The sequence below is a fragment of the Chaetodon auriga genome, chromosome 3, assembly GCF_051107435.1.
Source record: "Chaetodon auriga isolate fChaAug3 chromosome 3, fChaAug3.hap1, whole genome shotgun sequence".
Lineage (NCBI taxonomy): Eukaryota > Metazoa > Chordata > Actinopteri > Chaetodontiformes > Chaetodontidae > Chaetodon > Chaetodon auriga.
Genome location: NC_135076.1, coordinates 21,011,272 through 21,032,401, shown reverse-complemented (window position 1 = coordinate 21,032,401; position 21,130 = coordinate 21,011,272). Strand labels below are relative to the sequence as shown.

Here is a 21,130-nt window from a genome sequence, read left to right as displayed (position 1 = left end):
GGTCTGCCTGCAACCTGTTGGCAGTCATCTGGGGGGCAGCCTTGTTGACAGAACTCAGCAATACTGGGTCGATAATGTGGTTAAAGGCAGCAAATTCTGTGGTCTGCGTGCACCAGAAATGTAAGACCAAAGAACACCTCAGGAAATATGGAAATGAAATACATAAAACAAGTGGATGTTGATTAACACCCAAAGAATTACATAGAAATTCATATTTTTGCATATTTTTGTTAAAACTCAATAGTGATGTTTGTGTAGGAGTCATTTGTGTGTTCCCAAGGTCCTAGGACCCTGGTAGTCTATGTCGACACACTCCTAATGCTGTCCACTCACTATGGAAGGAACAGACTCTGAAAGTTAGAAATAACTCCTAAGTTGTTGACATTGTCTGAATTCTTTCTTGAACCTTTTAAACAAATGTGCACTTTTTTGACCCAGCTCTTTCCTCGAGTGCCTGTAATTGTGTTTAACTTTGCTATTTGGCACCACTGAGGTTTGTTTTTTGCAGACAACCAATCCCTGGACCTTTACACATATGGTTGTCATAGAGCATCTTAAAACACAGCACCAGGAAGGTGGTTCATGTCAAAGAGGATGCTTTTTGTAACAATATGCAACTTAATGTCATACAAACATATTTGCAACTGATTTAACAGGCTACATTCAGGGACCCAAGTGCACTTTCTAATGACTGCATTTGTCACAGTGGATTAGCAAATTGGATACAGCAGGCAATTAGTCACGTTCAGAAAAATAAACGACTCATTTGACCGATTCGCTGATTTGTTTACATCAGGAAGTGGGCCTGTTTGTGAGGTAAGATCAGCTGTCTGCTAACAACAGTAAAGTTAGATCACAAAAACAACACTAGCAGTTGTAAGGGCAGCCAACAAGACCACAGCTACCACTGAGGACATCATTGTCATGCCCTTTTGATCGTGTCTGGTAATTTGGGAGGTTTCAAGAATGAGAGGAGGAGTTTAGACTCAATATATCTGAATTAGACTAGGCTCATGACTTGGTTAAAAAAAAACCCACTGAAATAAATTAGATAAAAAATAAAAATAAGTTTTTAGCCATTCTTAGTGTTACATGTAGTTTGATGAACTCACATGACTCGCAGCTCTGCACACTTTCAACCTGAGTTCCAGGAAAATCATCCAGACACATTTAAACACATTTGCACCAGTGCAGGAACACAGAAGAGTAAAATCATAACATAAAATATGAACATATAAAATATGAACATTTTACATGATCTTAATTTCTAATGGAGGTCAAAACAACAATACAGAAAATACAACAATAATAAAGGCAAAACACTACAAAGTCAGTCACCAGAGGTCTATTTCAATATTAATAACAAATATATGTCATAAAAAGTTAAAGTTAAAGCATAATAAATATGAAAGAATAATATGTTCACCCTCAAAATAGACTGTCTTTCAGGAAAGTCCTTGAATTGGAAGCAAACTTCACTGATTCACTATGTTCATGAAAGTCCACTTTAAGTTTAAACTCATTTGACTCATTTGATATTTGTAGCTGTTCTGTTTATAAAGAAAGAAAATCTACAATTTAAAAAAAAAAGATATTCTATGTTTCCATAAACACACAAAAGATTCCTTAAACCTGTTAAACCTGGTTTACATACCAGGTTCCTGGTCTCATCCTGCCTAAAATCCTGGCCGTGGCTCTGCAGCTCAGATCTCACTTCACGCTCTACGTTGTCAACGCAACGTAACCACGTGACGGCACCCGGAACTGAGAGGCGGTCTGCAGCAGACTGGTTCAATACACTTTACCGTTGGATATAACTTTTCTTGCAGTATCGTGAGCGTATTTAATCGACACAGGAAGCGACAGTATGAGTCAGGAATATACCACAAAGCTACAAACTTCAACGAGAGAAAAACTCAGAAAATTTAGCTCTCTGCGAGGTGAGTTATGTCAGTATTTTGCCTGAAAACACACGCCTGTATTTCACTCTCTATGCGAGCTGTCATTGCTGGCTGCTCTTTCTTCCTGAAGCCCGGGAGCTGCAGCCCGGTGAGTTTTGGGACGTGGTGGTTTTGACCGCTGTGGATGTGAGCCAGAGGGAAGCTTACGAGCTGCAGATCCGTGAGAAAGTGGACAGGAAGGAGCTCCCCCTCGGAGTCCACTACAAGGTCTTCTCAGATCCGCCTGGAACTAAAATAGGTGAGTGAGTCAGACGGACACTCTCCAGTTTGCTTTGACTGTCCTCTGTTTGCTGCTGAGGGACATGAACAAAGCACTGCATTCCTGTTACTGCTAATATGAGCCCGTGTGTTTTGAAGGGAATGGGGGCTCCACTCTGTGTGCGCTGCAGCAGCTGACTGACATCTATGGGAAGAGCCTGAGCAGACTGAGAGTCATCCTCATCCATGCAGGTTTGAGATTTACATCAGCTACAAGTAATTTCTCCTGCTGCTGTCCCTCCAGTGCATGCTGGTACGGCTGCACGTTTTCATATACAGTGTATAGTTTTCCAGTTTCTGATACGTCCGTCTTCAAATTCCTCCTTTTGTCCACATTTAAAAACCAAAATTGAAACCAAGCCTAAATTTAGCAGCACATTTTTACATTTTAGAGGCTGGAGCCAGAAAGTCTTAAACTGAAACAATTCATTAATTATCAAAAATGTGGCCAATGAATTTATTTGATTACTTGACTAATCACTTCAGCACCTCAGGTACATCCCACGATGACCTCTTTCTCCCTTGTGAATCTGAATAAAAATAACGAACTGAAAAAAAAGATGGATGAGTTGCATGCTTATTTAAAACTAATTTAAAATACAGTAACGCTCAGGAGTTGTTAAAGCCACTTGCCAAGTCAGAGAGCAGACAGTATTACTGCCCTGTTAAAATAAGCTACGACACTTGGACGTGGTGTTATGGCCTGACTTTGCCTTTTAAACTTCGCTCCGCCTCTGGACGCTCAAATGAAACAAAAGACAAATTTACACTCTCTCATTAACATGACACGTGAAAATAAATACTTTGAACACAGTTTCTCTGACACATGATGAGACCAAAACATGTGAGCAATTGATTCTGATGACACACGTTTCAGGAAAGTATCTTAAACTGACTTTAATGCACGCATTGAATGTGAAGTTTTCCACTTGAACGTTTCTCCTCTCGTCCCTCCAGGGGGGTTCAGTCAGCGCTTGCCCAGTGCCAGCGCCCTGGGGAAGATCTTCACCGCCATGCCGCTGGGTGACCCTCTCTACCAGATGCTGGAGCTCAAACTGGCCATGTATGTGGACTTCCCCTCGCAGATGAAGCCCGGTGTGCTGGTGACTTGTGCAGATGACATAGAGCTCTACAGCATTGCCGAGAACGAGAGTGTCAGGTTTGACAAAGCAGGCTTCACGGCTTTAGCCCACCCCTCCCCGCTCTCCATCGGGACTACCCATGGAGTGTTCGTGCTGGATTCGTGTGAAAAGTCTGCTTACTCAGAAATGGAGAACACTTCCTGCCTGCGCTTTCTGCACAAGCCGAGCGTCGATAAGATGCGAGATAGCGGAGCTGTTTGTAAAAGGCAGAGCGGCTGTTTTTCTCTCTCCGACGCTGAGTTTGTCTACACAGACAGCACCTATTATGTCGACTTTGATGCTGCAAAGTCTCTTCTTGATTTGCTGAAAGAGTTGGGGCCTTTGGACTGTGAGATAGACGCATACGGGGACTTTCTCCAAGCGCTGGGCCCTAAAGCCACAATAGATTACACCAGCAACACTGCAAATGTCACCAAAGAGGAGAGCGGCCTGGTGGAGATCCGGCAAAAGATCTTCCATCTTTTAAAGGGGACTCCCTTGAATGTCATCCTCCTGAACAACTCCAAGTTTTATCACATTGGAACCACGTCAGAGTACCTCTTTCACCTCACACAGGATGCGGTGCTGAGGAGCGAGCTGGGCCTCCTGTCATGTGCCTTTAGCGTACATATGAATGAAGGCTCCTCTGGGTGCTGCGTTATGTACAGCGTCCTCGACCCCAGTTGCTCTGTGGGAGCTGGATCAGTGGTGGAGTACTCCAGACTGGGCGCAGGAGTTTCCATAGGTGGGGGCTCCATCGTCAGCAGCTGCTGGGTCAGTGCAGGCCTCTCGGTGCCAGATGGAGTCTTCATGCATTCACTGTGTGTGAATCACAAGCAGGAAACCAGGTGTGTAACTGTCGTGTTTGGGATTAATGACGACTTGAAGCGCAGTGTGGAAGCTCCCGCGTACATGGAGGAGCTGAAGCTTTTTGGCTTCAGCCTGGCAGAGTGTCTGTCTCACTGGGGGCTGAAAAATGAAGCCCTGAGGTTCTCCGGCGATGCATCCAGCTGTAGTTTGTGGAAGGCTTGTTTGTTTCCTGTTTGCTCTGATCCACAAAGTTCGTTCACAATGTCTCTGGAGATGCTGCAGGCCATCCTGAGTGGCTCCACATTCACCCTCCCCAAAGACACAAAGCTGATGTCCATGCAGGAGGCCTTACAGTGGAAGAACCTGGAGGAGATGTTGAAGTTCAGGAAGGGACTGTACGAAGACATCACACGGAGGAAATCGAGCAATTGACGAGGCTCAAAAGTTATGAAGTTAGAAAAACTGTAAACTGTAAACAACAGTTTGGAATTAAGTACTGGTGTCACATGATGCACGTTGGCGTATGCGGCTAGTTGGTGGCAGGAATGTGTAATAAGCTAGTGAAATTATCAAGCACTAGCAATTTGCCTATAAGCAAAAAGGGAAGTGAGAAGTGCGGGTTTACTAATCTATCCCTTTCAAAGAGCAGGTATAACACATGGCTAAGAGCAGCAGATCATAGCATTAAGATAACCAAAAGGTCGCTCAAAAGGCTTCTAGTGTTGGCACATATTTCACAGCTGCCATAGCCAGGCCAGATTACGCCACTGCTTCTACCAGCACGGCAAACTGCTGTAGCAGTTAACTGACGAAAACCTGGAATGTAGGCTCACAGGAAGAGCCACATCATTTCACCCTGTGATCACTGTACAGGCCTGCATGTGTTGAACTGCCTGGAAGTCATGGAAATGGGGGGAAATGTCATGGAAAACCTTTGATAAAAATGTGTGGGAACCTTTTTTTTGATTGTGCTACAAATCATTTATATATTGTATGATCGTTTGTTGATTAAAGGATTTTTTAGCAGTCAGGACTTTGAGCTTTTGTCAGCGGTGTTGTTGGAAAGATTCAGATCAGGTGCGGCTTGGTGCACAGGCACGTCGGCCGAGGAGGGAGGAAGGTTTCTGCTGCCTGAAAGCTCTGCCGTGGAATTCTTCACCTTCCCACACTCATCATGATGCACTCCACTGTGTGTTTTCCAAGTTCTTCTCATCTTCATTCTGGTCACAGAGTCAACAGATAGGCACCACAGCGGGGCTGAGCCTGCTCTCTGTTCCGTCGTCCACCAGTTTAGCACTCTTCCTAGTGAGGCACCATAATTGCCTGTTGTTCAGTCCTGGTAATTTATCTGTGCCATAGTGATTCTTTGCTGATTGGAGGTGATTAGCAAATCAGTTTCTCTGTTAAACTCTGAAGGTTATGATCGTACTGTAGGCAAACTTGAACACAGTATCTCAGAAACCCCTTCAGAGGATTTCTTCAAATTTGGCAGAAATGTTCACTTTGTCTCAAAGGTGAACTGATTAGATTTTGGTGGTCAAAAGTCACAGTGACCACACAAAACACAAAGCGCTTAGACTGTAACTCAAGAATTTATACAGTAATTATGAGCCTCAAATGATAAAATGATGAACGAATACAATGAATTTGTATTGTCTTTGCAGCAGCATCCATAATTGAAGCACTGTCGTCCACCACAAGCTCACTGGTTTTGCTGATATTGAGCTTCCGGTGATTGTCGATGATGAAGCTCTTTGTCAGTCCTCTGTACTCCTCTAAGTGAAGACAGCATGTTTCTCACTGGAGTCATACATGTCAACATAGTGACACCTTCCATTTCATCAAAAAATACACGTAATGTCTACATACATATATGAGTCTGGACAGACATGCATGTAAACTGCGACTGGAGTGTCTGGTGGAGTCATGCGGCCACAAGGCAGTAATTCTAGTTTCTATATGTTACTAAGTATCACCTCTTTACAGACAGACAGGCAGACAGACATAGAGATTGTACTTATTGATCTGTGTGTTATTGAATTTACACCAAAGAGTGAAAGTTACCCACCCTGACTTCCTGTATTTTGATCCTGACCTACACGTGATGCATCCTATTTTTCCAGTATGAAGCTCTGGAATGGATTGTGTCATCTGATTCACTGCGGTATATAACCTTTCGGAAAGGTCCTCCATACATGTTTTTAATTGAAAATATAACTTAATCTGCTGTCTTTTAGAAGCTTACTGCCTCTTCCTACCACGTCACACCTTTTTAGCATTGAAGTGGTGCTTTGCTTTCAGTAGTTTCCTAGTTCACGACAGGAGGACAAGCTGTCAATATGGCAGCATCAAAGGTTTAAATGTACGTCAGCAGACGTGGAGAAACCAGTGTGAGAGCATCTACTGCACTGCTCTACATAGACACGTCCTTTGCCTTATGACAAACATTAATCACTACCTTGTGGTAGTTACTGGAGCATAGTCATTGTAAATGATATTAGCTCCACCTGTGATTTTCCTGTTATGACAAGCCAACATGTCTGCTGTGAAAAACGTGTGACAGAAAAGTTTGGAAACCACCGAACTAAGCTTTTATTAGGCAAATGATACAAAACTGTAAAGCACTTCAGTTTCAGTCCATCAAGCAGATTCTGGTCAGACTATCTGGCAAAGTGAGCGGCTGATCACCTGCCTCGTTTTTGTACACACACACAGTCACACTGATACACGGCTGCTTGCATTTGGAGGGAGATCAGTTGTCGTAGTTGTTAGGCATTCCACTCAAAGGTGTTTATTTTTAGCCCACAGCCATGATCCCCCTTTATCTGGACCTGTGCAATTGTTGCAGAGTGACAGATTGTATTACTGCTTTACTCTAGTAAACCAAAGTACACAGCACATCGTACAAGAGAAGGAGCACATCGATGGGAAATTACAAATCAAGACCATCTCAGACTTGTACAGGTAATGGCTTGTTTGTGATTGTGTGAGAATATTTTAATGCCCAGCGCTGAGAACGGGGCTGGCATTGGAGAAGGAAAGCCTGGAGGGGAGGGTTTTACTGTTTGCTGCCACCACTCTCAGTCTCACACACTGAAAGGCTGTGCACGCCTTTTTAAAACTCAGTGACCGACCAATAGTTCTGCTGAAATACAGTGTAATATAATGTTGTTTGGGCTCACTTTTATACAACTTTTAAGGTAGAATATGTGGGCAATATGTGGGCAATAACAAGCAGTGGAAATGATATGATTAAACTGTTGTGTTTAACCCTGATGATGGGGCTGTGAAGATGAGTGGAAGAAGAAGGTTGGCGAGTCGTACTCTGTGATCCTGGAGAAGTTGGAGGACGACCTCCAGGTCAAAGACAGCGAGCTTGTGGATCTCAGACTTGCTTTCAGGTGATTTTTTTTTGTGTGTGTGTGAGTCACAGTATAAACCACATTTAATTTAAGCTGTGTTTATTTTGCTGGTGTTCTCCTCAGCCTTTCCTTTCTGAGTCAGCCGGGTTTGATTTGTCACAAGTGGGCGACATTGATTTTCTGTTTCTCAGCTCTGATGAGGCTTTTCAGAAGGTGAACGTGAGCTACCGAACAGAGAAGGGGCTGTCGCTGCTGCATCTCTGCTGCGTATGTGGAGGTATGCATGACTTTTACAGTCTATTTATAACTCCTCAACAAAGTGTGACAGTGGAAGGAAGTTTTACTGTGGACTGACTGACATTATTGTCTGAAGATGACCTTAAATTTAAGCGTTCGACGGACAAGTAATCAGTAGATTTAAAATAAATCGTACATAAAGCAGTCAACAGATTCCCTGCTTCTTTGATTTAATACATTATTCTGTCATATTCTTTCATTCACAATAAACATGATGTTTTGTTGAGTGAAATATTTTACCAGCTCATAATATTTCATATTTGTGACCAGGTAACAAGGCTCATATCCGCACCCTGATGCTCAAAGGCCTGCGTCCTTCCAGACTGTCCAGGAATGGATTCACTGCTCTTCACCTGGCTGCTTACAAGGTAAAACATCCTTCATATGTTTCCAGCCACAGTCTATATCATTGTGCTATGTGGTGAAGAGCTGTCCGAGTTTTACCACATGGTGGAGTGCAAGTACACACAGAGCCAGCACGATTAGCTGCATCTCTTTCTTGTCATGTTAATGGCGGCCTGTGGTAAAGGCAGAAAGTGAGGCTTTGAATCAGCAGTTATGGTTTGCATGTTTGTTTCTGTACGACAGGATAATGCTGAGCTGTTGACTGCACTTCTCCATGGAGGGTCAGACGTGCAGCAGGTGGGCTACGGTGCCCTCACCGCCCTGCATGTGGCCACACTGGCTGGGCACCATGAAGTAAGAGCTGGGCCTTTTTTGTTTGCTTTTAAATGATTAACAGATTTGGACTTTTCATTGCTTTTGCATATTCAGAAGTTGTATTTTTTCCCACCAGGCAGCAGATATACTCCTGCAGCATGGAGCTTATGTGAATGTTCAGGACGCTGTGTTTTTCACCCCACTGCATATCGCATCTTATAACGGCCATGAGCAGGTAAGTTGCTCACCTCTCCATTCTTAAGTGATGGGGGAAAAACTGATCTGAAAAGTGACTGAAGTTATCTGTTTTTTTTGTCTCCCTCTCTCCTTTTCAGGTAGCAAAGCTGCTGCTGAAGTTTGGGGCAGATGTGAATGCAGGCGGTGAAGTGGGCGACCGGCCGCTGCACCTGGCTGCAGCCAGAGGTTTCCTCAGCATCATCAAACTGCTGATGGGAGAGGGGAGCAAAGCCAACAGTGAGACCTGAGACGTCAAGAGCGCTTCCCCACATTTAGCTTAGATCCACTTGAATCAAAGGAAATGAAACACAAGAGCATAGATTATATACTTTATTTGCCCGTGGTTGTAAAACAGCCTTTAAGCTACTTCAACACATGCACTGGCTGAACTGACTCCCTTCTTGGTAAGATAATTCAATCTGTCGTTAAAGATGAACTTTTCTGCTCGTCTCTCTCAGTAAACACCCAGGACAACGAGGATCATGTTCCTCTCCACTTCTGTGCTCGCTTCGGTCACCATGAGCTTGTTCGCTTCCTCCTGCAGGCCAACTCTGATGTGCAGCCTCACTCTGTCAACATCTACGGGGACACGCCATTACACTTGTAAATGATTTGCAGTGTCAGTCGCCTTTTATACCGTAAGTGTTCGGTAGGTGACATGAAGTGGACCTGAAGTGCTGTATTGAATGTTTCATCAGGGCCTGCTATAATGGAAAATATGAGGCAGTGAGGGAGATTATACAGCTGTCTGGCACAGAGAGTCTGTCAAAGGAGAACATATTCAGCGAGACAGCTCTTCACAGGTATAGTCTCACACTGTATTAATAATCTGTGAAACACATACAGAGCACATATTGTACATTGGCACGTTTATTTTCTGAGCATCGCTCTTCTTTGAACCTGTGCTTGATGTTGCTCTGAGGTGATAATGAGTCTTGTGTCACAGTGCGTGCACTTATGGTAAAGACCTGGAGATGGTGAAGTTCTTGTTGAGCCAGAACGCCATGAGCATCAACCATCAGGGCAGAGACGGACACACAGGTGACTCGAAAACCAGTGGTGGAATGTAACTTAAGTACATTTACTCTAATACTGTGCTTGAGTGAACTTTACTCGAGTAGTCCCATGTCATGGCTCTATATACTTCTGTGCCACTACGTTGAAGTACATTTTCTTGATAATACTCATGTAGTTTTACTTAAGTAACATTTGAATGATGACTTGTAACATGATATTTGTACTTTTACTGACGTTAAGTATCTGAATACTTCCTCCACCACTGTGTGAAACTCCTCTCCTCACATGTGCAGTTAAATAAAGTGCAGGAGCAGTTTTTAATGTTTCAATATTTAATGTTTGTGTGTTTGCCGTCAGTAATAAAAGGCGATTCTCTTCAGCGCTTCACAGTGCCTGTTTTCACGGCCACATCCGCCTGGTGCAGTTCCTGCTGGACAGCGGGGCGGACATGAACCTGGTTGCCTGTGACCCCAGCAGGTCCAGTGGGGAGAAGGACGAGCAGACCTGCCTGATGTGGGCTTATGAAAAAGGTCTGTTTGTGTGGTGATGAGCTTAGCCGTCAGGAAAGATCTGATGAACACTAATATTGTCGCTTTCTGCCTCAGGTCACGACGCCATCGTCACTTTACTGAAACACTACAAACGTCCAGATGAGTTCCCCTGCAATGAGTACTCCCAGCCAGGAGGGGGTGAGCCACCCCTCTAGATATGATTATCTGAGCTAAAAATCACACACAGTTCTTCCCCATTAATGAGTCTGAACTTGCCGGCTCTCTTCCAGATGGGTCCTACGTTTCTGTCCCGTCTCCTCTGGGAAAGATCAAAAGCATGACTAAAGGTAGTGAAGTGGAGTGAAGCACAGCAGATTCTCCCACACTTCACATCACTGTCAGCTCACATGACGGCACGCACTGTCAGTGAAACTGGGGGTGGCGTGAACAGCAGATCTGTCTCTGGCTGTGTGATATCCGTGCTTAATATCTTCAAAATGTGATCTTTAAAGCCGCTAATACAGGGAATTGTCTGTGGAGCTACTGTATGTGCTGAAAAGCGGGCCTATGAACAGTCTAAAGGAAATTACAGTATTTTCACTATAGCTTTAATTATTCAAATGTGGTGCCTTTCTTCTATTTATGCACTTATACCAAAGGCCTTGATGGCTCCTTAAGTCGTGGCAGAAAAACAGAATATCTTTAGCTCCTTCAATCAGCTACAACCAGCCAAGATTTTGACAAATAAACTGCTTTAAACAGATTTTAGTGGGCAAACATGCAGTAGTTTATCCGCATTTCATTTATACTTTCTACTCTGAACATCATTTGCACGTCCTTTGATCTGAGCATGAACCATGCTTTTACCATGTACCTGATGCAGATTAACCTGGAAAGACAGGCTAAATTAAAAAGAGGTGACTTTTCTTTGGGGGTAATGATGCATTAAACTCCCGTTCAGCTTGTCATTGATGAGATAAAGTTTTCTGAAAATGTTATTTTCAGAGAAAGCAGAGGTTCTCCTGCTCAGGGCCAGCCTCCCATCTCATTTCCATCTTCAGCTGTCCGAGCTGGAGTTCAATGAGATTATTGGATCAGGTAACTCTGCTCATATTTTCTGTTCAATTAAAGGTCCAGTGGGTAGGATTTAATGGGATCTATGGGCAGAGATGGAATGTAATATTCATAAGTATGTTTTCATTAGTGTAAACTCACCTCAGAATGAGAATTGATGTGTTTTTGTTAGCTTAGAATGAGCTCTTTATATCTACAGAGGGAGTCCTCTTCCGCTGGTCCGCCATGTTTCTACAGAGGTCCAGAAAGGACAAATCAAACACGGGCTCCAGAGCGAGGCTTTTACATTTTTCGCGAGGGGCAGTCAGTTGGCTGCAGTCTGTAAACTCACCACTAGATGCCACTAAATCCCACACACTGGTCCATCACTGTGCTTCAGATAATCAAATAATATTATTAAGCATCGCATGTGTTTCACACTCAGGCTCCTTCGGAAGAGTCTACAAAGGCAAATGCCGAAACAAAATTGTTGCCATAAAACGGTACTTTAATTTAATGACCCTCGAAATTTGACATTTTGCATCCCACCTTTGGTAAGAGGAGTTCTTCAATGGCCGCTGTTGTTTGCAGCTATCGAGCCAACACGTACTGCTCCAAGTCAGACGTGGACATGTTCTGCAGAGAGGTCTCCATCCTCTGTCGCCTCAACCACCCCTGCATCATCCAGTTTGTGGGGGCGTGTCTGGATGACCCCAGCCAGTTTGCCATTGTGACCCAGTATGTGTCTGGAGGCTCTCTGTTCTCTCTGCTGCACGAGCAGAAGAGGTAAGGAAGTGTGTGTTTACTCACTGGAGTTTATTATAATGCTGTTAACAGCCCTCATCTGACGCCCTTTGAACCACATAAGCTCTGAAACTAACAACTGTACACATGTGCAACCACAGAAAGAGCAGCATCATTTAAGATGGTGCTGGTTGAAGTCACGGTGGGCTAACATCAGCTTTAAAACAAAACCACTGCAGTCATCAACACAACAGACTCATAATGAATTAGGCCTTAAACGAAACGTCGATCAGTCAAGCTGTCAACTGACAGAAAATTAAATTAGTTCAATCAACACCAATTTTGATAATCCACTTATCATTTAAGTCATTAATCAAGCGTAAATGTCAAACATTATGTTTCCTGCCTCTCGTATGTGAGTATGTGCTACTTCATTTCATGTAATTAAAAAAAAAGGTCCATAGAGGTGAAAAACTCAAGAAAAGCTCAACATTTTAAGTAAGTTATAATTCATTGAAGGGCCCTTGTATTACATCTCATTCCACCTTCAAGGTGTTTCTGTTAAACCAGTGTTAAAATATTCAAAGGAAGCTTCAAAACCCAAGAAGAAGTTCTGGTTAAGTCCTGAGCGGTGAGGTGTGTTGACATCAGTTCACTACATGTTCGATTCCTCACACATTTAGATCTAAAAAGAGCTCAAACCGCCTTCAGGAGTGACTCGGTGTCTGTTTGCACAGCACGGCCGGCTGTTTCAGGTCTCATTATCCTCCTTGGAAGTGTCCCCTCACCCCTCAGCCGTGATCATCATTGATCCAGATGAAGTGTTCCTCTAACTGTGTGGCCAGGTGCTGTCTTTATAGACTGTCCTATTGATCTGTGTAAAGTGGTGTGTGTGATTGGCAGGGACCATTGATCTGGAGCTAAGTGGCTGCTGCTTTAATGATGTGTCAATGGACAGGCTTATCGACCTGCAGTCCAAGCTCATCATTGCCATCGACGTGGCCAAGGGCATGGAGTACCTGCACAATCTCACCCAGCCTATCATCCACAGGGACCTCAACAGGTGGGCGCCACAGTAGCAGCACATGTGTTGGGATGGTAATGGCAGGCTGAAGTAACTGTTGTCTTTACTAATAACACGTGTGTTCCCTCCAGCCACAATATTCTGCTGTATGAGGACGGACACGCAGTGGTGGCTGATTTTGGAGGTAAGGGACATTTCGCAGTGTTTTGTTTGCTGTTTAAGAAAATTAAAGCTGCATTAACTATTTTCTTAAAAAAACGAAATCAAATGAATTGAAAGTGAAACTGTGCACCTATCGAGAGAGGAAATAACTTCTGTAAGAGAATCTGTTGATTTTATCAGGAATAAATCTCACCCCTGCTCACTTTAATCCTCTGCAGCCTCACCTTGTCTGGTGTGACCAATAGCTCATGGTGGCTAATGTTAGCTAATTTAGCCAACTTTCAAATGATACTGGAGTGCAACACCAGTTCCAAAAAAAGTTGGGGCACTTTGTAAAACATGACTAAAAACAGAAGGCAGTCATTTGCAAACAAACTGTGTTTAGACAACAGTTTAAGAAAGTGTTCCTGAGCTCATGTACTAATATCCTTTGTGCTATCGTGTGTTCACAAAGTGGTGAACCTCACTTCATCCTCACTTGTGAACAAATGAGTCTTTCCAGGATGCCCCTTTCATACCCAATCATGATACTATCACCTGTTACCAATGAGCCTGATTATCTGTGGAAGGTTCCAAACAGGTATTTTTGGGGAAATTCAACAACTTTCCCAGTCTTTAGTTGCTCCTGTCCCTACTTGTTGTTCAGGATAAGCATTTATTTACCAAAATCAATAAAGCTGATGAGGTCAAACATTAAATATATTGTCCTTGTGCTGTTGAGTATATCACAAAGGATTGTCAAATAGTCATATCTGTTTTATTTATGTTTTGTACAGTGTGCAAACTTTTTTGAAATCAAGGTTTTTATAGCTCACATTACTCAGTCCTTTATGACTCTTCTTCACTTGTGTAGAGAAGTTTATATAGCCTGGATTTAATACAGCTTAAGTCATGGTCCAGCACTGTTTGCAGTTCAATGTAAACAGCATCAACTAGTTTAACCTTCCACTGTTATTGTTGTTACATGAAATATCTTTGCTGTCATCCATCTTTACATTCAAGGGTAATATTAAGTGTGGCAGCCATATTTATGTTAGTTTCTTGAAAGATTGGCAATCAAAGGTTTATTCACTGGCTCTGCTCAGTGTGACTGAGTCTAGATGAAAGTCCACATGAACGACTGAGTGTGGATGTACACTGTTCAACTGTGCTTCACTTCTGCAGAATCTAGATTTCTACAATCTGTGGACGAAGATAACATGACCAAGCAGCCAGGGGTCAGTGCTGTTTCCTCCTTTTGATTTATTTGATGATGCTCATAAAACCTTTTGAAAGGAGTTTTTTCCTCCTGAATTTGGCCAGAAACTCTCACACCATCTGCATCTTCTGTGGAAGAATAAGCCACTTTGGATTAAAGTGTGTGCTGTTGTGCTGCTGGCTTCTGCCATCAATTACCCACCAAAAAAAATGCCTTCATGCAGATTTTGTCTCTATGTGCTGACTCATCACTACTCAGAGTGCCTGGCCTGCAGTTTGATGTTAAGTGTGTTACATCTCTTGGGAACTGCCTGTTGTGAGGAACTACTTGCCCTTGCTGGGACACAGTGTTTATGTCAGTAATTGGGCCTCATTTATGTGAGTGTGTGTGTGTTCATGATGGCCTGATATCTTGAAATACCACACTGCTATGGTGCTTTTTGAATGTATGGATATTTTTCTGTTTGCATGTATGTGTGTGCTTGTGCAGAACCTGCGGTGGATGGCTCCTGAGGTGTTCACCCAGTGCACTCGCTACTCGGTGAAGGCTGACATGTTTAGCTACGCCCTCTGTCTCTGGGAGCTGCTGACTGGAGAAATTCCCTTCGCTCACTTGAAACCTGGTATTTTTTCTTTCACTGAAGAGGTTTTGAATTCGCACCAAACACAAAGTACAGCTGAGGCTGTTCGAAGTGTCATGGGTATTTGGCCATAAATATAATATATTGGCCAAAACACAAACTATTAGACTATTAGACGAATAAAAAATTTGACCTGATGGTGGCGCTAGAGAAGAAGTTAAGGAATCACCAAATTACTACAATTAATCCAATTGGAAAGATGAACGTCTGCACCAGATTTCTCAGCAATCCACCCAACAGTTTTTGACAAATTTCACTCAAAACCACAAACGTCAACCTCAAGTCAGGGAGTTCGATGCGTCATCTGCTGACCATGAATGTCTGTTTGACAAAATATGTTGTAAATTCATACAAGAAAACTACAACAGTCCACAAACACAGAACAGAAAGGTTGTGAAACGTTTTTAAAGTAAATCTAAGACGCTCCTTCTGTCTTCAGCTGCAGCAGCGGCAGACATGGCCTACCATCACATCCGGCCTCCTATTGGCTACTCCATCCCCAAACCCATCTCTGCACTGCTGATGAGAGGCTGGTACGCCTGTCCAGAGGTAAATGACCCCATTTCACCTCTTTCTGAATTTCATTTGAGCTCTGATTGTCTGAAATAGCCACTGAAATAATAACTTGTTCTCAGTGAATTTACATTTCATACAATAGTGCACAGTGTCGGTGACTGTCGAGCATGCACTCAAACTAAAATGATCTCACCACAATCCTTCCGTGTCATTAGCTGTTTAGACATGCTGAAGCTCGGAGAGGCAATTGATGCTGAGTCAGCAGCTCCTGAAAAATCGTGCAGCAGTAATGAACGGCACCGCCGCGTCCCCAGATGATACATTACTGCACAGCTGTTCACATTTAGGAGCAACACACGACCGGGATGATCCTCCCTCAGCACTGTGATGTTCTCAATTAGCCAGGCGTTGTTTTTTTTTCTCGGCCTCATTAAAAGACATTATAACATGGCCGAGCGTGTTGGCACATTTCTCCCTCTGTGGTACACCTCTTTCCTGTTTGCCAACCAGTTGCTCGCTCTCTCAGCGATCCCCTCGTCCCCGTACAGCTTGGAGTGTGATCTCCATAGGCCGCCACAAAGTTTCACGTGCGTGCATCTCTCATGGTGCCTCACCTGTGCAGTACAACAGCTCCTGTGGGGTTTGAAGTGGGACACACTGTGCTGTGTTTGCACTGTATAAGGTATTTGTAAAGGCCTGAGACCATGAATGCTGCAGGGTAAGCTGATTTTGCATCATTGCACTCAGATGAGCACTTTTTTTCTGGGACTTCACGTCATTTGAAATGTTTTCCACAACAGGCTTATGAAAATCAAGTCATACATGAGTGCTGTCAAAACTGTCAAGATCAAAAACAGACAGAAAAGTATTTTTTTAGGAGCAGAAATTGCTTGATTTCTGTCAAAACTACCTTTGTAGCCATCATGTCATGTTAAGTTTTCACTGCGCTGTCTTCATTTTCCCGTGTTCTGCATTGAAGCTGTATGCAGACAGACGTTGGCCTCTATCTGAGGATGTGATGTATAATTGAACAGCTCCAGGGTGGCAGTGTTTGTTCTTTTACAGTGAGGCAAGAGATCTAAGAGAGCTGCTTTTGAAGCAGAGTTCACCTTTGCTTCATGTGTGGGTGGACCAAAATGAGCTCGACGTACGGGACAGTGTTTGACGCGTGTCCGTGTCTGATGCATCTGACTGAAGCAGAAAACATCATAATTAGCTTTCTCCACTTCAGGACAGGCCCGAGTTCTCCGAAGTGGTTTCCAACCTGGAGGAATGTTTATGCAATGTTGAGGTATATATTATTCCTCATATTTCTAAATGTATATAAGTTCTGATCATTAAATTCTCTAACTTTGGACGATATTTCTGTTATTTCAGCTGATGTCTCCAGCCTCCAGTAACAGCAGCGGCTCCCTGTCGCCCTCCTCCTCCTCTGACTGTCTGCTCGGGCGAGGAGGACCTGGCCGGAGCCACGTGGCCGCCCTGCGCTCCCGTTTTGAACTTGAGTACGCTCTCAACACGCGCGCCTACGCCTTCTGGACTCAGAGGTAAGAGAGCTCAAGCACCTCCACAGGAATGATCCAGAGGAGGATCATTTAGTGCACAATGGCCACATTCACACTTACCAAATTACTCAGTAACTAGTTGCAGCCAAGTCAGGTTAAAGCTTTAATCAGCTTAAGCTGTTTTCATGAAGCTTTGATATACTTTGTTTCTTGATTGCCTCACAATTAAACAGCAGCTGGAGCCTCTCACGTCTAATCAGGGCCGTTTTGTAAATGCAGAAATAAAGTAATATGATTTCCTTCCTCTAAATATTATCACCAATACATGAAATCTCCACAAGTTAACCATGTCACGCTCGGTTTAGGAGAGTAGATGCGCGCTTCCTTCTGCGCAGTGATAAGGTTGGCAGGTGTCGTTCGGTAGAAAGGAAATAGTTCCTACTTGAAACTGCCTACTGAGCTCTGTGGATTATCTTGAGTAATCAGGTCATGATTGATTTTGGGGTGAACTGCCTCTTTAAATTTAATTCCCCTGTCATTTTGGAGTATAGTTTGGGAGAAATTTGACAAAGTTTCAGGAACAGTGTTGGCGGTGTTGAGTCACGGTGTTGCCCTGCCAGATTTATTGGATTTTATTTATATTGGATTTGTCGTACGACCCCGATTCCAAAGAAGTTTGCACGCTGTGTAAAGCATAAATAAACAGAACGTGATAACTTGTGAATCGTTTTTGACATTTACTAAATTCAAAACAGCACAAACACAATAAATTGACTGTTTGACCCCATCAGCTTCATTGATTTTTGTAAATATCTGCTTAATCTGAGTTTGATGCAGCAACACAGTTCACACAAGTTGGGACAGGAGCAAGAAAAGACTGGGAAAGATGTGGCATGCTCCCAAAAACACCTGTTTGGATCGTTCCACAGGTAATCAGGCTCATTGGTAACAGGTGATCGCATCATGATTGGGTCTGGAAGGGGCATCCTGGAAAGGCTCAGTTGTTCATAAGCGAGGATGGAGTGAAGAACATGGGCTCAGGAACACTTCATAAAACACAGTTTGAAAATGACTGTATTCTGTTGGGATCGTACACTCAAACAAGCAATCAGCCTAATTTGGAAATGCTGGAATCCACTGCAGTGTTTACAGTACGACAACATCTGTGACAGTTTCCTTCTACAAATACGACGTCACTGCAGTCGACTAAATTCTCCTTCCAAGACCTTGATTAGCTGAAAATGTTTGTGTGTTTTGTCTCTGCAGCCAAATAAATCAAACATAGATGTTGTTTTTACAGTCATCACAGCGGAGGGAACACAGATGCTCACTTTTCTTAGTCGTTTATGTGGTTAATTATCTCTGAAGTTAGCATGTGGATAAGCCTCAAAAAGTAGTTAAAAAAAAAGCTTGAAGTTGTTTTTTACTGAAGGGAGCTCAATTAAATATCTTCGCCTTAAACCTCTAACAGGAATTCCACAGATATCGTGCCTGGACTTGCTCTAATTTGTACAAACAACCCCCTCTGAACAATTGTTATGCCGGTAACATGCAGACCAGTTAAGATACTTACTGTGACAGTGTGGAGAGGAGTTGCTTGGATACTGAACAGGAAACAAAAGCAAAGCAAATGCAATAAAACATGCATGGCATTCTGACCGAGGAGGAAGGCCTGCATTAGACGCCTGGCTTTGAGTCTGAACTCTGAGTGTGTGTGTGTGTGTGTGTGTGTGTGTGTGTGTGTGTGTGTGTGTGTCTGAGGACTTGGAGCCTGGTAACAGTCGCTATGAACCCAGACACAGGAGGTGGGGTTATTGTGGTGTGGTGGTGACTTGTCAGTATTTCCCTGGTGCTCCATCAAAAGTTAGATAAAACCTTTCTGGATGTTCATATCGCAGAGAAATCAATGATCATGACTAAAAATATAATTTCTGTCATGCTATGAAGCAGTGTGCAGAGTGTGTGTGTGTGTGTGTGTGTGTGTGTGTGTTCGTCCCATCAAACCTGTCATCAATTTTGTATACTGTACTCCTGCAGAGAAAGCGAGAGCAGCCTGGTATTAGGTCGGACATTACATATTGAATTTCTTCTGCTTCCATCTGGATCCACCTCGTCTGTCTCCCTCCATGTAAATGAAGCAGTATATATTTCCACACTCGCGGATTCACGTGCTGGGTTTGTGTTTATTGTATTTTTCAGTGAGCAGCGCCGTGCGTCCGGAGGCCTTTCGCTGGAGGAGCTCAGAAAGAACATGCAGTTTTCTCCCATCGATCGAAATGGTTTGTTTGCAGAATACATGAGCGCTGATACTGTGCAGCGACTGACTGTGGTTCAGAGTAAAGCTGCAGCGGTTTAACACTTCAGAACTGTGTCGGGATTAATTGTTGCTTTTGCAAAGACTTGTTCTTGTGCAGTGTTGATTTTGTTCAGGTTTTTTTTTTTATACTGATGTTTATGTTTCAGTGTTTTTTTTAATCTAGTTGTTCAAATTGTTCACTTTTTGCTAGGTTAAAACACAAGGTTTTGCTCAACAAATCCCCTGAAAAGACGAAAACCAACACGTTTTTAGGCTTCTCTGCTCTGTCTGAGGCACTCAGCCCCAAATATATGGATTCATTTTTAAAAAAGACTCAGTAATTTCCTTTAACAGCTGGGAACTGTTAGCAAACATGACTCAAACAGGAGTAAAGATGCACTGGTTGGGGACTATTTTCAGCAGCGGATGAATACACATTTGGTGCTCTAGTGAGTATTTCTGGCAGCAGGACGATTCATGTGGGACTTTCATCTCCTTAGAAGGAGCAAGTCATTATTATTTTGGGTATTTTCATGGAATTTATTTCAATAAGAATAATACAGAACTTCACTTGCCTTTTTCAGTTATATTATTATTCACAAATGTTTGAGTCAGAGTGCCACAGTTCAGTCACTGCTCTGTCTCTTTTTCAGGGTACGTGTCTGATCCCATGAGCACCATGAGATTCTGTTCGTCCTTCAGCAGCAGCGGCAGCTTCGAGGACAGTAACTAAACCTGCTTGGAGCTCCTATCCCTCTTTATTATTACATTATTCAGTCATTTGATTCACTTTAACTGTATAAACTGATGGTAGAAGCAGTAGATTTTGCTGACTAAACTGTACTTAGGTGCTCATATTGTATATGGATGAGCTGTTTTATGGGTTTACAGTTCACTCTCAGTCTGCAATGTCTAGTTTGTGTTAGACTCATTTGCTACAAACAGCTTTTTAAGGGGCTTTTAGATCTTGTAAATACTGTCTGTGTGACAAGCAAAATGTGTTGTTGTGTACGTGGTTTGCATAAATTTGAAATACAAGCTTGGAATTTCAGTCAGTGTGTGTTAATTCAATGTGCACACGTGTTCATTTAAGGAAAAAACCAGCAGAAAGTCACGATCCGTCTCACTGCTTTTATTTTTTCAGTGGCCAAATCACACAAGCGTCCGGTCACTGACAGATATCAAATGAACAGATGAAGCCACACGAGCCATAAAATCGGATGAAAAGGCAATACAAATAAATATTAAGTGTAAGTTTTCTTTAACGAGAGGTAGTGTTAGCAGCGTGACACGAATCAGTGCCTAGATGTGACATTTCACAACATTACCACTGTTTTATTGAGCTAATAAGCAGCCTAATGACGAGTGAATCATCCACGTTAGCGTTCCTGCTGCACGTTCGGCGGGAAGTCATTTAAACAGACGTTCATTTGACAGCATTGAACGACTAAAGCTGTCATTGCCGCAGACACAGTGCGACTACAGATCTCTGATCAGTCCTGCACCGTCGCGCTTGTGCCCTGTCTGTGGAGATGTGAAGTGTGCTAAGCCGTGGGAGTCCAACAACTATGAATTATTCAATCATTTGTGAGCGTGAGTGGAAGAGTATCTGTTTACAGGTAATGGGTGATAGCAGCTGTACTTGATACCGCACACAAACTATGACTCTTTGTAAGCAACAATAGAAGGAGATGGCCTATTGTAAACTTTTTGTACAGCAGTCAAAACTCATTATCTTCTGTTTGGTGCCTGAAGGATGAAGACTATCGAAGAGGTCC

General features: G+C 43.1%; 2 protein-coding genes across 3 annotated transcripts; both read left to right on the top strand.

Annotated features, from left to right (window-relative positions):
- Positions 1–1,753: 1,753 nt before the first annotated feature.
- fpgt (fucose-1-phosphate guanylyltransferase) lies at positions 1,754–5,179 on the top strand. Its single transcript, XM_076727289.1, has 4 exons — positions 1,754–1,940; positions 2,032–2,199; positions 2,319–2,411; positions 3,177–5,179. The coding sequence occupies exons 1-4, from the start codon at positions 1,868–1,870 to the stop codon at positions 4,580–4,582; spliced, it is 1,740 nt and encodes a 579-aa protein (XP_076583404.1). The 5' UTR covers positions 1,754–1,867; the 3' UTR covers positions 4,583–5,179.
- Positions 5,180–7,074: 1,895 nt separating this feature from the next.
- Positions 7,075–20,118, top strand: tnni3k (TNNI3 interacting kinase). Of its 2 annotated transcripts, none has more exons than XM_076727288.1 (25): positions 7,075–7,114; positions 7,443–7,551; positions 7,704–7,789; positions 8,080–8,177; positions 8,398–8,508; positions 8,606–8,704; positions 8,805–8,943; positions 9,165–9,309; positions 9,405–9,509; positions 9,653–9,747; positions 10,104–10,253; positions 10,329–10,412; positions 10,505–10,561; positions 11,220–11,312; positions 11,713–11,770; positions 11,859–12,053; positions 12,970–13,074; positions 13,167–13,219; positions 14,362–14,414; positions 14,885–15,017; positions 15,475–15,584; positions 16,783–16,842; positions 16,929–17,098; positions 19,256–19,335; positions 20,006–20,118. In XM_076727288.1, exons 1-25 carry the CDS (start codon positions 7,075–7,077, stop codon positions 20,083–20,085), a joined length of 2,508 nt encoding a protein of 835 aa, XP_076583403.1. In that variant the 3' UTR covers positions 20,086–20,118. The 2 variants fall into 2 exon arrangements, with proteins under 2 accessions (XP_076583403.1, XP_076583402.1); XM_076727287.1 differs by having other exon boundaries at positions 8,606–8,708; positions 8,809–8,943.
- Positions 20,119–21,130: the final 1,012 nt, after the last annotated feature.